We start from the raw sequence: 20,535 nt of genomic DNA on the forward strand, positions 1-20,535 counted from the left end.
ACCAGTGGCGGGCGTCAAAGGAGCTCAGAAACTGGGAGCGACTCTGACCTGGTGGAAATTTCTAGAGGAATAAGTGGGTGCCTCACACACATGCGCGCGCGTTCTCTCTCCTGATGCTTCTTATTATCCAGAGGGACTGCCTCATCTCCAGGAGACAAGGCTGCCCGCCTGCGGGGGGCCGACAGCCGCCCCCCCGGGGGGCCGGGGGCGGGCCGCGCCTCACCTGAGGCCGCGGCGGCCCCGCCTCTCTCCGCTGTGTCTTTAAGGCCCTCCTCCTCCTCCTCACCCTCCTCCATCCATCCATCCTTCCCTCCCTCCCTCCCTCCATCCCTGCCTTGCCGCTGCCGCTCGCCGCCGCCGCCGGGCTCTGCCTCGCCCGCCTTCCTCCCCCACCCCCCCCTCACCCCAACCTCCCCCCCGCCCTCCCCATCCCCGCCGCCAGCCATGGCCGACATGAAGACCGGCATCTTCGCCAAAAACGTCCAGAAACGCCTCAACCGCGCCCAGGAGAAGGTGCGCTGCGGTGGGCGGGGGGGGGGGACGGGACGGGACGGGGACGGCTACGGAGGGGCGGCCTCGACCCGGCGGGCAGGAGGAGGAAGGGGGAGGCGATGGCGGTGCCCGGGGTCCTTGAGGGGAGACGGCCCCGCTCGCCCCCCGCGCCCGCCGCTGCGGCTTCTCATCGCCCTGCCCGCGGGGGTGCGGGGGGGGGGGGCAGTTTGGGGGTGCGTTATTATGTAACTGGCCCATTTCACCGCGGCAGCCGCCCCCCGCCCGGCCGTGCCGCTGTCCCCCGCGTCCCGGCGGCGGGTCGCTCCCCCCGCGCCGGCGGGAGGCGGCGGTGCCGGTGTCCACCTGCCGCAGGCCCGAGCGATCCGGCTCTTCCTCGCCCTTCAGGCGGAGCGGGGCTCCTGGCCGGGGTAGGCCGAGTGGTTGCTCACCCCCAGCGCGGCGGGGTGGCCGGGCTGCCGCCCCGGCCCGCGCGGGGAAACGAGGGTTTGCCTCGCCTCACCGCCCGTCGCCAGCCCTCCTAAGAGGATTGCATTTCCTTTAATATCCGCGCCGGCTCATCCCCGGCTGAAGCGATCCTCCTTGCTGCGATCGCTCGGCAGCTGAGCGCAGGCGGCCGCAGCGGTGGGACTGACAGACATCCCCCCCCCGCCCCGTTGGGACTGACAGACATCCCCCCCCCGCCCCGTTGGGACTGACAGACATCCCCCCCCCCCTCGCTGGGACTGACAGACATTCCCCCCCCCCCCCCCCCGTGGGACGGACAGATATCCCCCCCCGTGGGACTGACAGACACCTGCGGGGGCCAGAGTGGGGAGTGCTGGCAGAGGCCCAGCCTTCATTAGCAGCTGCTTCTGTTTTGGGGGGCTTCTCCAAACATCAAGAAGCTGGTCAAAATGTTGTGCAGCTGATGGTGTATATTGCTCAGAAAACTTGGTGCCGATTTCTTGCGTTACTCTAGCCTGGAAATGAACAACTGGCAAAATGGGGGAGAATTTGCAGGAGTTTCTGATCAAAAATGAGGGCCTTGTTAGCCATTGTTTATTTTGTTCATCTTCTGTAATAAAAGCCGCTAAGTACAAATGTTCTACACAGGTAACTCCTGTTTAGCTTCTGGGTGTATGAGAACAGGACCGTAGATACAGATGTTAAACCAAGCAGAAGAGCATTTGAGTATGACTATATATAGCATCTGTATCAGCTATTAGTATGGTTCGTTATAAAGCTGTTTCAGCATGAATTTGGGAGGCACAGTTGTCAGCAAGCATTGCAAGTCATCTCCTCTGTGGGCTAATAAAACCTTTGTACCCCTCTTGAATGTATCCTGTGATGCTACATGCCCTATGTCATAGGGCTCTGGAGAGTTAAAAGAGATTATTTTGACCACCATTTCTCATACTTCACTGCGTATAAATCCCCACTTCCTTTCTGCCATACACTGAACTCTGTGGAGCTCTAAGGGAATAAAAACTGCAACAATTAATATGTATAAAAGTCTCATATGTAATCATGTCATTATTTAAGAATCTAAGAGTTGAGGCTGTCACAGGCAAGTGATGGATTTTCCCTTTCAACTATTCCTATCTAGCTCACAAGGTCATAAAGTACTAGACTTATCAATACTAAAGTCATGATGCATTTCCATTCTTGCAGGTTTGGACTGCAACTGTTTGAGTAAAACATGTAACATACTCTTTAATAGTTTGAAGAGATCTGATGACTTTATGGTGTGAGTTGAGCTGGGTTGGTAGTTGGAGAAGAAGCCTAAAAATACTGTTTGTTTCCTTGTGTCTTTGTCAGTGTTGTTACGATTAATCATCTGATAAAGCATTGATGTAAGTCTTAAAAATCACATGTACCGCTTCCAGGTGTGTCTGTTCAAACATGGGAGTTTTTGTTTACAGAAATGTGTGGGCATACCAGAGAGCACATGTTAATCTCAGTACCTGAGGTCCTGGTGTCCTGGCAGAGACTGCTCATGCACCAGCCTCAGGGTAGCTGCCTTGGGCATGAGGGGTGCCTTGGGTGCAAACTGGGGATGCTGGTGGGCTCTGATGGCTGGGCCGCTCTACCTTTGCTTCGGTGATCAGCCACGCTAACAAGGGGAAAATTTGTCTGGTTTGATCTGCATGTATTGCAATCGGGCATCTGCCAATTTTGGCCTCATTATGGTATCTGTGGTGGTTTTTTCTTATGCCAATGGGTCTAAAAATTGCTTATTTACAGGGAATGAAAGCTGTTAGTGGCCTGACACAGAGTAGGTCACAGTACCGTGTAGCTCTCTATCCTTGCTTTCTTCTTCATGGCATGTACGTGTAGTTATTGCATGAGCTGTGCACATCTATTCTCTTGTGCCTACACTTCTGGTTAGCTTTGAGTTCCTGTATGGTTATACAACGTAAAATCCTTCCTTACTTTTTCTAAAACTTTACTTAAAAAAAAAAAAAAGGCCCCCAAATGGAAATGATACAGAATGATGGGGTTTTTTGTTTGTTTACTTTAGGTACTTGATGACAAAAAGTAAATTGTATCTAGGAGTTAAAAGTCTATGATTTATCTGATTTCTGATGGTGTGAGTAGGATGGCGTTGTGACAGGTGTGTAATATCACACTGGCTTAAAGAGATATTAAATAGATTCTGAGTTGTTTTATCTTGTTGCTTATATTGGATTTGGGCACCTTCAGTTTACTTAATGTGTCTTTATAGTCAATTGCGTTTATAAAGCATTTATACATAGTTTTCTATTATTTGTTATTGATGCAACATATGTATTAAAAACATGGAATGGCTGTAAAACATAAACCTTCATCTATGGAAACTATTTTTCTAATGATGTTATCTTCAGTTCCTTGCAGTCTAGGAGAAAGTTTAGTTGTATGGTGTAGGTAGTGCATGTACCCATATACATGTGTATCTAGTCAGTATGTATATGACAAAAGCTAAATAACTGACATGAAAACATCTCATGTTAGGCAAATCTATCTGTCCTGCATTAGAAGCATTAAATCTAGGAGTTACATGGACACATCTTTGATGCTCTTTTCCTAGCTTAAAGAAAAGCAACCATCCATCTGTGATAGAGCAGACTTGATAACATCAATAATGTTGTGTTTTCTTGTAAGATTCCAGAAATATTTAGATTATTCCACACTGTGGATATAGGTGGGGTAAATGTGTCAAAGGCTTGATATGGCAAATGACATTAAAAAATAGTGTAAGGCTAAAGAAAGTAAGAAATCACACACTTAATCATGAACCGAAGTGCTAATGAGGGGAAGTCCAAAATGGGCTGGACCAGGCTAGTACCCAAAATGAAATGTAATTTTAAACAACTAGAAATAATAATTGGTCACTCCGTTTTTCAAATAATCCAGAAGATGGTACATTTGGCGGTAGTACGTGTGCCCTGGCACCCTGATTTTGCATCAGTGAGTGTCCCATCTACTAATATTGCACTGCTCTTCACTGCATTTCTTCAATGATTTTTCCCCCCAAATTCAGGAAGTGTGGATGTGCTGAGCTTGCAGCATCTGCTGCAAGCTGCCAACAGTCAGCTGAAGAATCTGGATCAAAGTTTTAAAAGCATCAGAGCAATTTAGGAGACTACATCCCAATCATAAAAGTAAATGAAACACTGATACATTTAAAAGTTGGTTTATACTGAAACCTGAATGGATGTATTGGTAACCAAGGCTGGCTGAGTCAGTTCTGAGGGCAAGATTACTTGGATGAAAAGGCTGAGTTGGTATCTCTAGGTTCCTCTGGAAATTTGAATTTAAGCTGCTAACCCAATTTAGACACATTATCTCCTTGTCCTCTCTTTTGTAACCCAACACCTCTAACTGAATATAGTAGAATAGTTCAGCTGGAAGGGCCCTACAATGATCATCTAGTCCAACTGCCTGACCAGTTCATGGCTGACTAAAGTTCACGCATGGTATTATGGGCATTGTCCAAATGCCTCTTCAACACCAACAGGCATGGAGAATCAACCACCTCTCTGAGAAGCCTGTTCCTGGGTTTGACCATGTCTCGGTAAAGAAACGTTTCCTCGTGTCAAGTCTGAACCTTCCCTGAAGGATGCATCTTTGAGCCATTCCCACGCATCCTGGCACTGGGTACCAGGGAGAAGAGATCAGCACCTCCCACTCCACATCCCCTCCTCAGGAAGCTGTTGAGAGCCGTGAGGTCACCCTCAGCCTCCTTCTCTCCAAAGTAGACAAACCCCGAGTCCTCAGCTGCTCCTCAGAGGACATGCCTTCCAGCCCCTTCACCAGCTTTGGTGCCCTCCTCGGGACACATTCCAGTGTTTTCCCATCCTTTTTTAAATGGTGGGGCCCAGAACTGCACACAGTGTGAGGCTGTATCAGTGCTAAATACAGCTGGATAATCACCCTTTTGACCGGCGTGTTATGCTGTGTTTGATGTACCTCAGGATGCAGTTTTCCCTCTTGGCTGCCAGGGCACACACTGCTGACTCCTGTGGAGACTCCTGTCAACCAGCACCCCCAGACCCCTTTCTGCAGGGCCACTCCTCTCCCAGTCCAGACTTCTGTCTGGCAGCACTACTCCATCCCAGGTGCAGATTCTGGCATTTGTTCTTGTCCAATTTCATGCTACTGATGATTGCCCACTGCTCCAATCTATCCCGATCCCTCTGCAAGGCCTCTTGTCCCTCGATAGAGTCAACAGCACCTCCTCCCAGTTTAGTATCATCAGCAAACTTGCTAAGGGTGCATTCAACTCCTGCATCCAGATCACTGATAAAAAGATTGAACAGAACTTGCCCTTGAATTGAACCCTCTGAAGAACACCACTGGGGACTGGTCATCAGCCAGATGTAGCCCCATTCACTGTAACCCTTTGAGCCCTGCTGCTCAGCCAGTTTTTCACCCAGAGCATTGTGTACCTACTGATCCCATTGTTGGACAACCTGTCCAGAAGGGTGCTGTGAGGGACAGTATCAAAAGCCTCACTAAAAGCCAGAAAAAATACATCCACTGCCTTGCCTTCATCTACTAGGCGGGTGGCCTTATCATAGAAGGATATTAAATTAGTTAAACAGGACTTTCCCTTTGTGAACCCATGTTGACTGTGCCTGGTGATTGTGTTGTTCTTTAAATGCCTTTCAATAGTACCCAGTATGATCATCTCCATAATTTTGCCAGGTCCTGAGGGTAGACTAACAGGTCTGTAGTTCCCTGGGTCTTCTCTCACACTCTTCTTGTAAACAGGAATGACGCTGGCTAGCTTCCAGTCAGTGGGGACCTACCCAGACTCCCAAGACCTTTGGTAGATGACTAAAAGGGGTCCTACTGTAATATCTGCTAGCTCCTTCAGTACTCTGGGATGAATCCCATCAGGCCACATAGGTGGATACAACTGGTCCCTTACAATTTCAGTGTCCACAAATGGAAAGGTACTGTTCCTGCAGTCATGGTCCTCCAACTCAGAGGACCGGGTAGCACAAGGTAGCCTCATGGCTTTGGTGCAGAGAGGGGACAGCTAATAAGGGTGGTCTCTGGGCTGCAGGGTTGTTTTCTGCCATGGCCTAAGAGAAGAGTAACAGCACCAGGTTTGTCCTTGGGAGCCGGGTGGCAGAGGAGGCATCAGGGACTGGCCCAGTGCATGGCCACCAAGGGCAGGGACAGCCCCCTGGGCCTCCTGGGCACAGGGACAGCCCCCGGGGCCAGCACCCCAAAGGCCTTCCTCCGAAGGATGCTGGGTGGAGGCGCTGCGCGTGGGGGGCCCCGTCACCCCGGTGTCACAGTGCCACCACCCGGCAGTGCAGCAGTCACAATGCCCCGGGGCAGTATAAAAGGGGCAGCCTCCCGTGCCCCGCTGCCAGAGATGGCCCGGGGACAGCCTGAAGACATCCGAGAGGAAGTGCTTGAGGAGCTGGTGGAATTACTTGGCAGAGGCTGAGGGAGGAAGACTGGAGGTTGGACCAGGCTGCTGGAGGTTCTCTAGTGCAACACCATTTCTCAGCAGGGCCACGTTCAAAGCCCATCTGATGGATGGAAATCCTGCTTCAATCTTCAGGGAACAGACACAAGCCACTCAGGAGATGAGGAGAACCACCAAGCCCTGGTGGTGCCCAAGGTTATCAGGCCTTTTCAGCTGGATAAGCAGTGGCAAGACCAAGGGAATGCCTTCTTGAGGAGCACTGCAGAGCTCACTGTCCTCATCACCTGTGGAGCCACTGGCAGCAGCTGTAAGAAATGGGATGCAGAAATGTTGCCAGGGGTCCAGGTGCTTTGGAGCACCCACTGGTGGCCCAAAGGCACAGGAAGGATTCTTGCCCCCAAGGTTGATCAGACCAGGGCATTTGGCCACTCTTGGAAGCCCCTGAGATGGCTTCAGGTTGAGGGAGAATAGGGCTTGGGCATCTTCCGGCAGGTGTGACCAGCCTGTGGGACAAGGAGGCAGGTCTTGCTCACATGCTCAGGGAATAGCCGATCGCCAGCTCTGGGGTCAGGAAGGAATTTTCCCCCGGGGCAGATTGGCACTGGTCCCCGGGGGTTTTTTGCCTTCCTCTGCAGCACTGAGCATGACCACTTGTCAGGGGTCCTCCGGTCCGTTTTGGCTAGGCTACTGCCTGCTGCTCGTGCACCACGAAGATGGCCTCTCGTGCCCTGCAGCTGGGGGGAGGAAGGCTTTTTTTCCCCCACGGTGGGCTAGCAAGTGTCCCCGGGGGGTTTTTGCCTTCCTTTGCAGCACTGAGCATGGCCCCTTGCCAGGGCTGCTTTGGGCCATTGTGGCTAGGTGCCTGCTGCTCATGCTCCACGAAGGTGGCCCTCGTGCCCCGCATCCGGGGGGAGGAAGTTTTCTGACTCCCTGGGCAGGCTCCAAGGGATGCTCCCGGGGGTTGCTTCTTGTCCTCTGTAGCACTGAGCACAGCCCCTTGTCCGGGCTCCTCTGGGCCCTTTCAGCAGGTCCTTGCCTGCTGCTCTTGCACCTCCAAGGCACCGCTCGTGCCCTGCCTCTCTTGGGCTCTCTTGTCCAGTGCCAGTCTGTAGTGGGAGAGAGCTGTGCTCTTCCCTTGGCTCCATTGCCCCAGGGGTTCTTGCTTCTGCAAAGCAGCCTGTGCTTGGAAGGGCTCCAGGCTTGCTGCCCCATCAGGAGCTGCTGCTGTTCAGCTCTCCTGGTGTGCAATACAAGTGCAGGGCAGGTGTGAGAACGCTTTTCAAGCATCACTGCACAAGCAGCACAATAGCAGAGCATGTTCTGGAAGGCAAAAAAGTATGCTTGCCATCGCTACGTGTCGTACTTTGGAAAATACCCCATGGTACCACACACCACCTTCTGCTGCTGCTGCTTCTTTTTCTTCTTCTTCTTGGGACTGCTTGGCCTGTATTCCTGCTGCTACTTTCTGTAGTTCTGTGACTTGCCTTTGCCAGGCTGCAAGGGATATTTTTGAAAGCTCACCTGAAGAATGCATCAGCCTGCTCCTGGCTGCCCACGCATGTTGTGTTAATGCTTGTGAGCATCGGCTTTCAAAAACATTCAGAAAAATAAAATAAAATAAAATCCTGTTTCCACTTGCAACCTTTGTGTTATGTGTCCTTGAAAGTGGTTTTGGAGCTGAACCCCCCTGGCATTTCAGGCAAATAACACTCTCATCATTACTTGACTCATGGTAAGTGCAGGGAATAGAATGGAATGGAATAGAACAGCATAGAACAGAACGGAACAGCTATGCTGTGTTATGCCCAGAGTTGCGCATGAGAAGCTCTGACCTGGGTCTGAGGGCTCCATCCAGGAGAGCAGCTCTCTGCAGCGCAGGTGCCAGGCCCATCCAGGAGACAGGGGCAGGGACGGGCACACCTACAACATGGCTCAGGCAGGGACTGAAGGCCCCAGGCTGAGCTGAGACATGTCCCCTGGGCCCTTGGCAGGAGACGGGCAGGGTGGGGGTCCCGGGGGAGGCCGGGCCCAGCCATGGAGGCCTATGAGCACCCCCAGGACCCTGACAGAAGCAGACTTGCACGGCTCATACGCCCTCCTTTAGGCGGGGGTGGTTGGCCACCTTGGAGACAGAGTTTTGGGCCAGAGGAGCCTTCTCTCTGGTGGACTACTGTTGTTCTCAGGCTCGTGTGTTTTAGCATGGTTTTGCACAGGAAACGGGCCAGACATTTCTAAAAATGAGTCCAAGGAGCAAAAATAAAACCCAGAGGTAATGAACAGATATTGCTCACCTCCAAAAGGTTTGCAACCCTTTAGTTGAGCGTGTCCTGCTTCAGACTGAGGCCTTGATGTTTGAGACTTGCTAGGGTCAGAGATGTGGGTGTGGGCTTTTGCCATCCTGTGGAAACCCAGCTAAACTGGATGAATACAGAAGATTTTCAAAACCAGCACTTCACACTTGCTTCTTGCAAATTTGTGCAGATGGTCCATTTATCTTGAGACAATCCACAGCTCTCACCCCCATCAGAACACATGACAGAGGCCATGCCTAGGATGGGTCATGACTGCCTATTCAGTGCCTTCTGCTAGTGCAGGGCTGGGCAGAAATGTCATCAGAGATTTCCTCAGCATGTACTGCTAGGGAAAGGAGGAGGTGGGAAGAAGAGTAGAGTAGAATAGAATAGTTCAGCTGGAAGGGCCCTACAACAATCATCTAGTCCACCTGCCTGACCACTTCAGGGGTGATCAAAAGTTCAGGCATGGTAGTAAGGGCATTGTCCAAATGCCTCTTCAACACTGACAGGCATGGGGCATCAACAGCCTCTCCAGGAAGCCTGTTTCAGAGTGTGACCAACCTGTCATAATAAACACAGTTGATGCTGTCACGACACTTCCGAAACTCAGGTTCAGTAAGTCTTATTCCTGGGCTTTTCTTGAGTATCTCCTGAAACTCCAACTAATGTGGGTTTTGACATTGAGCTTCTAGTAACTAGTATATTTGATTTCATCCAAAAGTTAAAGCAGTAAATATTCCAGTTTATGAGAGCTTTGGTGCATTCTTAGTCTTTGAAGTGTTATAAATGTGGAGATTCCATAAAGGAAAAAGATACCCACCCTGCCCTGGAAAGGATTTTGACGATTCTGTACATGTGTTTTGTAACTGATGATGTCAGCTCTGAGGCAGGAGATGGGTACCTGCATGCAAGAATATATTTTTGAAAGGCATGTTATATATGTTGTACCTGTACTGACCTGCCTGCAATGTGATGATACAGTTCTAGCAACTTTAGGTTCATAAAAGTAAATTACTGTCTAATGATTTAAAACATTGGCCCCATAGATGTTATAAAATCTAGTACACTGAAGTCATTATAGTATTATGACAGACCTCAACATTTAGGGCACTGCTGGCACATGCAGTGAAGTGGCAACTTCATCTCTGAAGAGCTAATTGTTAATCTCTGACTTTACAAACAAAACCAATTAGAATTTCTCATGTGAATGGTATGGTCTGAACTATGCAGCTCAGATTCTTCTAGCTTCAGGTTCCAGTATAATAAAAACTTGGATTTCCCTTTTTTAAATGTCTTTTTTCATAGAAATTGTAGAAAAGGAGGAGTGCAAGTGGTCATCTGGCCCATTCTTCTAAACCAAAGCAGAATCAGCTGTACTTAAAATTATTCATTAGGAGTGATTTTCTTGCCAGCTTTTTTAACTATGTAATGGTGGAGATTTTGCAGCTTCCCTAAAATAATCTATGCCGTTGCTTAGGCACCTCCAGTCAGAAAGTTCTCTTCTCACTGAATATAAATGTCCTTTTTTGCAGTTCAAGCCCTTTGTTCCTGTTCTAGCTTTCCTTGATGTACAGGAGCATATTCTTTCTTCTTGCCTCATAAATTACATGTGGTTTTCCTCTCTTGTCAGCATTCCTATGATCTAACTAGACTTATCTTATGACCCTCCCAACCAGGCCAAATAATAGCTATTATTAAAATAACGATTGCTTTCAATTGTTTTAATGTGCAGGTTAAAAGGTAGAGGTAGATTCTGGTTGTCTGGGTGCCAAGCATGGAAGAAGGGGGAGAGAAAACCCCCAGGGCTCCTTCCTGTTAGGTTCTCATGTGACATTTTCCCTGCTATGTGAGGGAAGGTAATCCATTTCTACTGTTCCAGTTTTCTCCCCATATGCATTGTTAACCATGATCCTGTGAGTTACTATGTAATACGCTCTTCCTCATTGTCACTTAGCTTTCATCAAGTCAAGAAAGTGCCGTTTCTTCAGTTTTGTGGGGATTCATAACTGCATATTAGCTGACCAAAGCGTTATTAATATTAAGGCGACCTCCTTCTCTGTTCTCGCTTGACAATTTCATCTTTTCACTTTTATTCTTTCCCATTTCCTTTTTAATTCTTGAGCATGCGTCTGTTCCTCTATGGTTCTCTCTACACTTCACTTAGACCCTCTCTTTGAAATAAAATAAGATTTTTAAAACCTGCTGCTAATTTGCTGGCCTTGGGTCTGGACTCTCTTCTTAACTACACCTTGCTCCTCTAACAGATCCTCTCTCTTGCATTGTCACGTTGTCTAAGACCCCATGTTTCTGACCCAAGGTCTGCCCCATGGTAACCATCACTGAGGCTGTCATCAGTGGTCCGCAGCCGTTCCACAGCACAGTGCCACCTCCCCGTTGTGGCACAATTAAGAGTGTGACTTTACGGGCATGTAGTGGAGAGATGTTGGGGTAGTGATAACTTGTGTACCTGGAAAATACAGGAATTCCTGGTTCAGATTGATCACCAACGCCTGCCCCGTAGAATAGGATGTGCTGCTGGCCCTGGTCCAACCAGCTGCTGTAGACAGTGAGGGTGAGACAGCAGGGAATGAGGGCAGGAAAAGGAAATACGCTTTGCCTTTCATCTCAGTAGCCCAAGTTTTCTGCACTGGCTAGGAGGAACTGTGAAGGAAGCTGCTCAGTGTCTGTTATAGCAGGGTATTTCAGTGGGGATAAATGGCACAGAAAAGCAGGGTAAGTATGAGGTGGGGGTGAGCGTGGAGGGGAGAGCAGCGTGCCTGTGCCCTCCCTGTCTGCAGCAACTCAGCATGGCTGGCCAGGCTGTGGGGAGCCCCTCTTAACTGGCTTGCCAAGTAATAAAAGCAAGTGTGGGATGACAGACTGCTGGGTTTGGGAGAAGATGAAAACAAAGACTGGAAGATGTCTTTTAACACTTTTTTGCAGTTGCCTACATGAAGAGGACCATAGCTCCCTGAACTCGCCTTGAGATGGCAGGGGGATTTTTTCACCTGCCTAGAATATGCGTAGTGGGATTCACCCCTACCAAAACCTCTGATCAGGCAGCAGTTGCTGCCTGCTATGCCTGTCCTCCCGCTCACCTCGGGGACTGTGGAGTGGGGGGGAGAAGGGGTAGCAGATGGCTCTGCTGCTTCAACATGGAGAGCATTTTCCCTAGGGAACTGTTGTTTAGTTTAGTTCGTTGGGCTCTGCTGCAAACTCAGCTGCTTGGAGCCTCCAATCCAAAGTGTTTCAAGTGCTGGGTCATTCTTCCCTAAATGTTCTGCAGCATCAGTGCTGTGTGTCACTGAGCCTTAGCTGTTCTCAGATACAAGATAATTTGTTCCTGACCTAATGAGTAGCTAGTTAGTCAATAGTTGCTGGAATCATAAACCAATGACCAACTTGGAAAAGCAATTGTGTCATTTTGCCATGTCAAGTCTCTGCTAATGGGAGTTTATTAATCTGTTTAAGAGGGTAAGGTAAAACATAGGCTTGCAGTAAAGACACATGTAACACTTTTCTGAAATGTCTATTTCAGCTATGAGAAAATGGAGGAAATAATAGCCTGTTCCTCTTTCTGACTGCTCTACCTTTCTGTTTTCTCAGTAATTATTCTTCAGTTATCTGTAGGACAGGAGCACCTGTGAGACTCTGCAGAATTGGGGACTGGTGTGGACAAGCACTTAGTTGGTAAAATTCTGTTTAGATATTTTGTTGGCGCAATGGGAGAGGAGTTCAGCAGCCTTTCTATGGGTGGGCTCACAGAGGAGTCAGGGGCTGGACCACGCTTCACTCTGACTCCCTGCTTACTCCCAGATAAGATCTCTGCTTTGTTCTCCCTGTCTCTATAGCAGATTAATTCCTTTGATGCTCCCTTGGAGTCTCATTTTCAAGTCACTTTCACCCCACTTTTTTGTACCCACAAGATTGTTAAATCTGTGCTTTGTAGTGACACAGAGGCCAGTGCTACAGTCACAGTCTGTGAACTGCAATCAATCCTCTTTATCTATGATACAAAAGAGAAGAGGAAGGCTTGCCGAAGTTTTGGGCTGTCACTAAAACAACCATTTGAAAAACAATTTCTAGTCTAGGTTAGCAAACAAACCCTTATTATTTTTTTCCAGAAACGTTTCACAAAATGCCATCTTTATAGTGTGTACACATATGCCTGCACATGCTTACAAGAAACTGTCAGTCCTACTTTTCCCAGGTTTCAATTTGAAAAACACTGTAAGACTAGACTGATGTCTTATTTTTAACAAAATAGGGGTTTGAGAAAATTAAAATTGCCTAAAGAACACAGAGGATCTTCATTTCCTTTCTGGACTGTGATCATCGGTAAGCATTTGCTTGTGTCCTTACAGAAGCATAAGGGGTTAGTGGTATGTAGCTGAGGTAGGTGATGGTCTGCAGTGCCATGGGAACACAGTTATTTCTACTGATGATTCACACTTTATGTCTTGGCAAAGCCCAGTTAAGTGACCCACATGCACAAGGGTTAATATACATTAAGCACAAAGTAGAAGCAGAGGAAACACTGCATACAGAGAGGAAGCTTGTCTGAATAAAGGCGATCCATTATCTATGGAGAATAATCAGTCTTTGAGGTCTGAGAAACGACATTGATTTTTCACATAAAATGCATATATTAGGTTTAGATTCTGGAAGTTGTTTAAAGACTTATTTGCATGCAGGGCATGTAGAGGTGATAAATATGTGAGATATATATAATATAAATATATTTATATAAATAAAAATGTGATACTGTTATTAAACCTGTACAGATCTGTGTGTGGATGCTGTTGCTTATATTTAAAGTAGGCTTCCAGTTGTTCAACTTGCCATTATCACCTAAATCCTTGATGGTTTATGTGGATGTTATCTTCTCACACTGGTATAACCACTCTATGCTGTTTGGATGAACTTTTAAAACACATAAAGCACACTGCTGAAATGGATCTGCTGTGAGCACGAAATCATTTTTTCAATATAAAATTGTCAGTAATTTTAAATATAGGACAAATTTTATTCCTGTAAAATCATAAGGAATGGTTAATGAGGCTAATCAGAGAGGAAAGAATTTAATTGATTGTCTCATGTTTTTCAGATCTGTACTAACCATGTTCTTATCAGAGAGGGAACAGAAGTGCTAGGATCAAAGGCAGAGCAAATGAAAAGAAAAATTCATGGGTGTACTCAGGCCTGAAGAGAGGCAGGAGCACGGCTCAGTCCAGAGGCAGGTTGTCTGGTGCAGACTTAGGGCATATGTCCCCACGGCTGACCTTCCTCAGGGAAGAAACACATAGGGAGTAAAGTGCACGGTAGTAATGAGAGGGACCCCAGGCAGGCAGGGCATGGCTAGCTGCTGCAACCACAGCACGGTCACTGTGGGACAATGTTCAGGAAGCGGTAAAGGAAGCGGATTCATAATATGTGAAGAGGCAAGTGGAAAACAACCACAACAGAATGAGGTTAATGTCCAGGTGAGAAGATGGCTGGCTGAGGTCCAAAAACAAGCCAGACATTTGGAGATGAGATATGAATTTGAAATAAGGAATTTGGATTTCAAGAAATGTGGAACTAAAACAGTGCAAGGAAATTTCTTCGATTTTAAAAAAACAGTACAGCTCTCCCTCTATGGTCTCAAATAGTTTCTGGATTAATTAGTAAAGAAATGAATATATTCTTTATCATGGATAGTCTTGCAAACGGCCAAAATGTAACTTTCTTGATAGCACATCTCTAAATATTGTCCTACTTAATTCTCAGCAAAAATGTGCAGGCAGAGTTAGTATCAGAGCAGTTGTATCTTCCTTCATGTTTGTTCATTTCCCCTCTTCCTTCTTTGTCCCTCTCTTCTCCCATCTTTTCCTTGCTGCTTTCTGTTTCCCCTCTTCTCGTACATCTAACCAAACAAGTTGTTGTGGACTTACCAACCAAAGCCATTTAGAAAATGGTTTGACTTCTGTTGTGCTATCTGGTTACTTGATAGGTGAGCACAGCTGCATACTTAGAGATGATTGTGCTTTTAAAAATCAGTACTGAGCCTCCAAACATTGCAGGCTTTCAAAGAGTATTGAATGTTCATTTTGTTTTATTTGCATGAGAGGAGGGACAGATGGTACTGCTGGAACAGGGCTACTCCCTCAGGGTCTGCAGGGCTGACCAAAGTCCTTCCCGTGTGGTGGGAAGCTGGGAATAAAGTGACAGCACCCCACATAGGCAGTGCTGAGTACATGGGGAAATGCTGAAAGGCAGGGAAGGTGCCTAGTAATTAAGACAGCAGAGCATGAAGTGCAAATGTGTAAGCTGAAGGAGTCTGCAGTGGGCTACATTCATAAGCCTTGTTTTTATCGGGAACTCGAACTTCATCCAACTGGTCACTTTAAGGTTTAGCCCAGCAGTGCTGTCCAGATTCAGTGAAGTCAAGGCGCTAAGTGTACCCCAGGGCTTTTGAACTTCTGTCCTCTGTTCTTGTGCTGACAAAACCCTCTGATGAAATCCATACTTCCAGGGTCTGAAAAACATGTTTCAGAGAAGGCAAACCTCGCCGATGTTTTGCAGAGCTGAAGAGGGTTTTATTCTTAACACCATCCTGGCATCATGTTTTCCTGTAGCACCAGTCCAAGAACTTATTTGTCGCAAGCATAGTGCCAGCATCTTTTGTGCAAAGTTTCATATTAGAGTAAAAATAAATGGTAATTCAGAAGTTGGCTGAGAATCTAGGTTGATTTGACAGTCAAGCTGAGAAGCAAATCGGGAAGGAATTTAGGCAACCATTAGTTGACAAACACACATGCCATTTAAATGGTATCTTAACTCCTTCACGAGTCACATCTCCAACAGTCATGACATAGCAACGTGGCAGGACAGGGAGGAACCAGCTCTGTCAAATATGGTTCAAATATGGACTGACAAATATTTTGGATCAAGAACACGTGTTTGCTGACTGCAGGATGAATGCAAGTTTGAGTATGGTGTGTTTTGCTCGGTGTTTCAACTCTGTGCTGTTCAGTTCTGGTTTCTATAGTGAGGGCTGTTTTCTATGGGCAGTGTTTATCTGGAAAAGAACTTAAAAAATTGGACCCCATTAAAAAGTATATTTTAAAGGAGGCACAGTGCAGTATTGAGGTTGCTAATTCAGTTTTCTGAAGGATCTATTTTTGTGAGCAATAAATCATATTTTTCCTTCTAGTATCCAATTTCCAGTTTGACTCAAAGCACTTAGACCAATGTCTGTTTGCTAACGCCCATCAGTAGCCCATCCTACCAAAGGCTTACCATGAAGTACGTTGTTTGATAGTGCTGTTGGATTGCTCAGTAGTATGTGTTATCAGAAGTGTTTGTGGGATTGAAGTAGTAATATGAACCCAGCCCAGAATTTTCCCTCCTCTGGCTCGAAGAAGGATATTTTTTTATACTTCATTATACAGAGAGATTCCTTACTTGCACGAAAGCAGTCGCCAATCAAGCAAATTTTATTACACATTAATGCATCTCAGAATATTTGCACATTTAATAGATCTGAAGAAAAAAAGGCAGTGAAAAGTCAGTCTCAAATGCAAAGCACTTGTTATTCTTCCTCTCTCGCTGAAGCTCAGGGTATTTTCAGTTCTGCTTCAGGGAAGGTATTATCATTAAGTCTTGACGAAAAAACACCTCTGGTGGATTGTGATGGATTTCTGTCTTTTTTATTAAGTCTTATTAAAAAAAAAAAAAGGTAGAAATAGCAGAAGGGTGGGGAAAGGCTTTCTAAAAAGAGTCACAAACTCATTTCCACTAACCTACACTGACAGGTTATCTCTGTATCTAAACCAGCTTTAGCTATACCAGTAGTGAGCAGGTGGTTTCCTATCAGGCGAAAATTACCTGCTAAACTACTGAAAAGTGTTAAAAAGAGAGTATGTTTCATCCAAGTTTTTTAGCTCTGGGACTTTCAAAAGAGCTCAGTTCCCACTGTACTTCCTCACTTAATTTAGGGTTGTTAACTCAGTTCCTTATTCCTGAACATGCTTTTCTGTGCTGCTAGCGCCTGCGTAAGTGTGGTACGGAGGGTTTCCATCTTGCACCCCTCAGTTGTCCAGACATGGTGACTCTGGGAAGATGTAGAGAGTACAATTTTAGGTTAGTCTGTGAAAGCATGGTGCATTGTCTGCATCCTCATCTGCATCCAGTGCCTCCCCTAGCAAAACAGGAGTTCGCCAAGCCTTCATTTGGTGTGGCATGAGGCAAGGTCTCACCTGAAGGGTGTAAAGCCCCATACCTGGGCAGGGGGGTGTCTCTGTGCATTGCAGGAGAGAGGGATTGCATTTGTGTTCACCCAGGAAAAAATTGGGTCTGCATCCTAAACACAGTTAGTCTGGTCCTTACAATATTAGCAAAATAAGCTGTGAGAGCACGTAATTTTCTTATCCCTAACCTAATGCTTTTGTGCACAAAAGTTGAGGGCAGACTAGTTTGATGTATAACAACAAAGTTGCTGAACAGTTGCAAAGCAGAGACTTGTAAAAGGTATACTCTTGACACTGATACATGGTCAGACAGTCTGGGCATCCATTGAAGTGAATGAGAGTAATCATTGGGAAACTTAACTGAACACCAGCCTGTCGTGGGATGTTGGTTGCAATGGAAAGCTAGCAGACAACCAATGTTTGGTCAAGATAAAAAGCCGCTAGCTGAGTTCCCCTGCTTTACCACATTTCCTGTAAGGGTCTGTCTGTCCTGAAAGGGGTACACGTAGATTCTCTTTGTAGATCTTGTTCCACAACAAAATGCAACTTCTATCTAAAGTCTTAGGAAAACATTATACCTTCTCTACAATGTCCTTTTCCGTATTACTTTGGAAGTAAGATAAAAAAATTGTCTTTCACGTTTGCAGTCTTAAGAGAATTTTGTTATAGCTTTACGCCAATATAGAGAGCAAGCACACTCATGTGTTAATATAAATTGAACCCAAACAGATGGCTGGATAACTTTTATATAATGTGTGATGCTATAAGAATTAAAGAACTCAGCCTTAAAGCATTTATAATTTAGTAAACAATGAAGAAGCTGGGTCTGATACCCACAAGATAGTGCTGATATAGGACTAAAGTGACACAACGGTTAATAAAGGCCAGCACCTCCAGGTGAGAATTTAAGTTTTAGTGGGCTACCTATTTAAAATTAAAGGGAAAATTGGTAACTTCTTAATATCTTTCCATGTACTAAAAAATGAGAAGAGAGGACTAGGGATTCAAATATGGACAAAAATCAACACTGATGTGTCTGACATAAAATGGTTTTATAGCTGTATTAGAAGAAATGACAAATTATTAAGATTTACAGTTAATATCTCATATTTTCAGGAAGAGTGTCTGTGTTGTGGAATATCAAATCCATTTACTCTTTGTGTTATATAAACCTGAGCTATAGTAAAGAGCATAATAATTTCAAAACAGCGGGTTGTTTTCTAATCCTGGATGTGTGGGCGTGTATTGTTGCTTGGTCCATAATATCTGCAGTAGCTAATTTTACCAGAGACATGAGAAAATGCCTGTACTCCCATCTGGGATCTGACTGATCCTTTGGTCTCTGACGAGCGTAGGAGTGATAGAGCTCTTCCTTCCTCACCCCCCTCAAAAGAAAAGGTAGTGATTGATTTGTATGGGATAAATCAGGGGAATGGTCCTTCGTCGACATGAGCGTTTCTGTGATTCATACTCATACCAAGAGGTATTTTACTCTATCAGTAATCTTATGGAAATATAGTGGACTATGCAGATTACTCCCATGTACATATTGCAGGAAGAAATGTGCAAAAATACAGTGTCAACCAGCTTTCCACCTACACTCCATTTATTCCCTTTGTCTTTTTTTAATGTTTTGAGTTGTTTTAATACAAAACCTGATCTTGAATTGAATTATGTGGGATTTTAGTCAGAATAAGAGAATTCAGATCAGAGCCACGCATTAAGAAACACTGATTACATCCATCATAGTATTTAGGATTTATGCCTATTACAAATTGTGATGAACTTGATATCAAATTACTGTAGTAGCTATCCTTTAAAGGTTTGATTCTGCTCATGCTGATTTTATTCACAGCAGGATGAGGCTCTGCAGGTTAAATATAATCCAGTTCACTGTGCTAGAACATTATTTAATACTACATGTTCTCTCTGTACTGGCTCTGCATGGAACTGGGTTTAAGTTGTTGCTGGTTGCATAGCTTTCTGCAAATCACAGCTGTGCTTATAGGTGTAGTAGTGTGTATACATATATTCTGAGGTAAGAGGAATTTTTACTTTGAGGATGTCAGAAGCCATGTTGTAAAATCTTGAGCAGTTATAAGTTGGGGTTTCTCCTTTCTCTGAGGCAGTTGGCCTGGCTACACCAGCAGCAAATCTGTCCTGGGATCATAAAATTCCTCGTTGACCTTCCCTGGTTGACCTACCTATGGCCTGCATAAATCAATACTTCTAATTCGCTGATACTGTGAGTTTTGCAGCTAATTATAACTGTTTCAGCAAATTTGAGTAAACCTGCACAGCTACTACATCCAACTGGGGGGAAATGCCTGACATTGACTTGTGCTAAAGTTTTGCAAGGTTGCATGAAGGCTCACTTGCTCAACCTTTCTTCTTGCTCCCCTTGCAGCAAACACCTACAGACAAACACAGAGGGCTTAATAGATCAGCCTGGGGCCGTCTGTCACTGTTTTTAATCTTGCTAATTTTTCCTTGCCCGTTTGTACCAATCAGTTGGTGACACCTGGAATGTGCATGCAGTTTGATTGCTCACTTTTCTTTTTGTGCACATCAACGCCTTATTTTATCTGTTTCACCTCACTTAAGGCCTGGCTGAAGGTGTGCAATGTGTAGGCTAGACACAAACAATTACCAGTCTACAAGACAGTCCGTCTTCCCCTCCTTTGATTTTTTGTAGTATAAATGCAGACTGGTTATGTTGATTTGTTTAATTAAAGCAAACAACAAAAAACCCCAGCATTGTCACACGAAGCAGGAAAGGACAGCGTACCAGGCTGGTTTCTTCATATTTTGGAAAAAGAATAAGGTTGTGGGTTTTTTATCCTATAAAAGAAAAAGACCTAACATGGATTTATTAAAAATCAGAGCAAATGGCTTGCCCTCCTTTCCCTTTGCTGAGCGTTTCTTAGTGCATTTCTCAATCACATATACAACCTGTAAAATGGTTTTGTAGACAGCAGCAGCCAAAATATTGTAATTATTGAATTGCAGTGCCTATCAACTTTCTGGTGTCTGGGCTCTGCTGTTAACTTGCTCTCATAATGTTTCTGGAGAGTCCAATAACAAGAAATAACATCCTTGCGTATATGATATACCAGGTGGAAATGTTATTGTTTCCCACAGCAGGGAGGAAAGGCTCTCCCCAGACGCCCTCCTTTTTCCACACAGACATACTTTACATAGAGAGCTGAAGATTTTTTACATTTTATTTGACATTTCCTGGATGCATTTACTGTGTGGGAGTAGTTTCAGGCTAGACTTTTTTCCACGTGTGCTGTATGGTTGATTGATTAGTGTAGGTTGTATTGATGTATTCAAGGCAGGAGAACGTACCTTCCTGCCTGGGAACCCTGGGCCTGGGAAGATTAAGAGTGTTTCTTTACATCTTGCCCTTACCTGCTGTGATGCCACGTTTATGCTATGGAAACTTCTCCTTTGTATGCTATATGTCAAAATTACTAATTTGAAGGTAACTTGGTGTAACCTGAAGTGGAAATACAGGGATATAGTCTCAGGTGCTGTAAGCTCACGTCAGCTTGCTGGCTTCACTGACTTTACGTTGATTATCTTACAC

General features: G+C 45.7%; 1 protein-coding gene across 9 annotated transcripts in view; it reads left to right on the plus strand.

Moving 5' to 3' along the window:
- Nucleotides 1-344: 344 nt before the first annotated feature.
- The window catches only part of AMPH (amphiphysin), a 124,898-nt gene continuing 104,707 nt past the window's right edge, over nucleotides 345-20,535 (plus strand). For 3 of the 9 annotated variants that reach the window (XM_069769809.1, XM_069769815.1, XM_069769833.1), the window contains exon 1: nucleotides 346-513. In XM_069769809.1, coding sequence (XP_069625910.1) covers nucleotides 445-513 — 69 coding nt within the window. In that variant the 5' untranslated portion in view covers nucleotides 346-444. Of the gene's footprint in view, nucleotides 514-20,535 lie in introns of all 9 variants that reach the window. The other 6 variants (XM_069769854.1, XM_069769860.1, XM_069769824.1 and 3 more) reach the window with 5 other exon arrangements.

Source organism: Haliaeetus albicilla, chromosome 2, assembly GCF_947461875.1.
Source record: "Haliaeetus albicilla chromosome 2, bHalAlb1.1, whole genome shotgun sequence".
Classification (NCBI taxonomy): Eukaryota; Metazoa; Chordata; class Aves; order Accipitriformes; family Accipitridae; genus Haliaeetus; species Haliaeetus albicilla.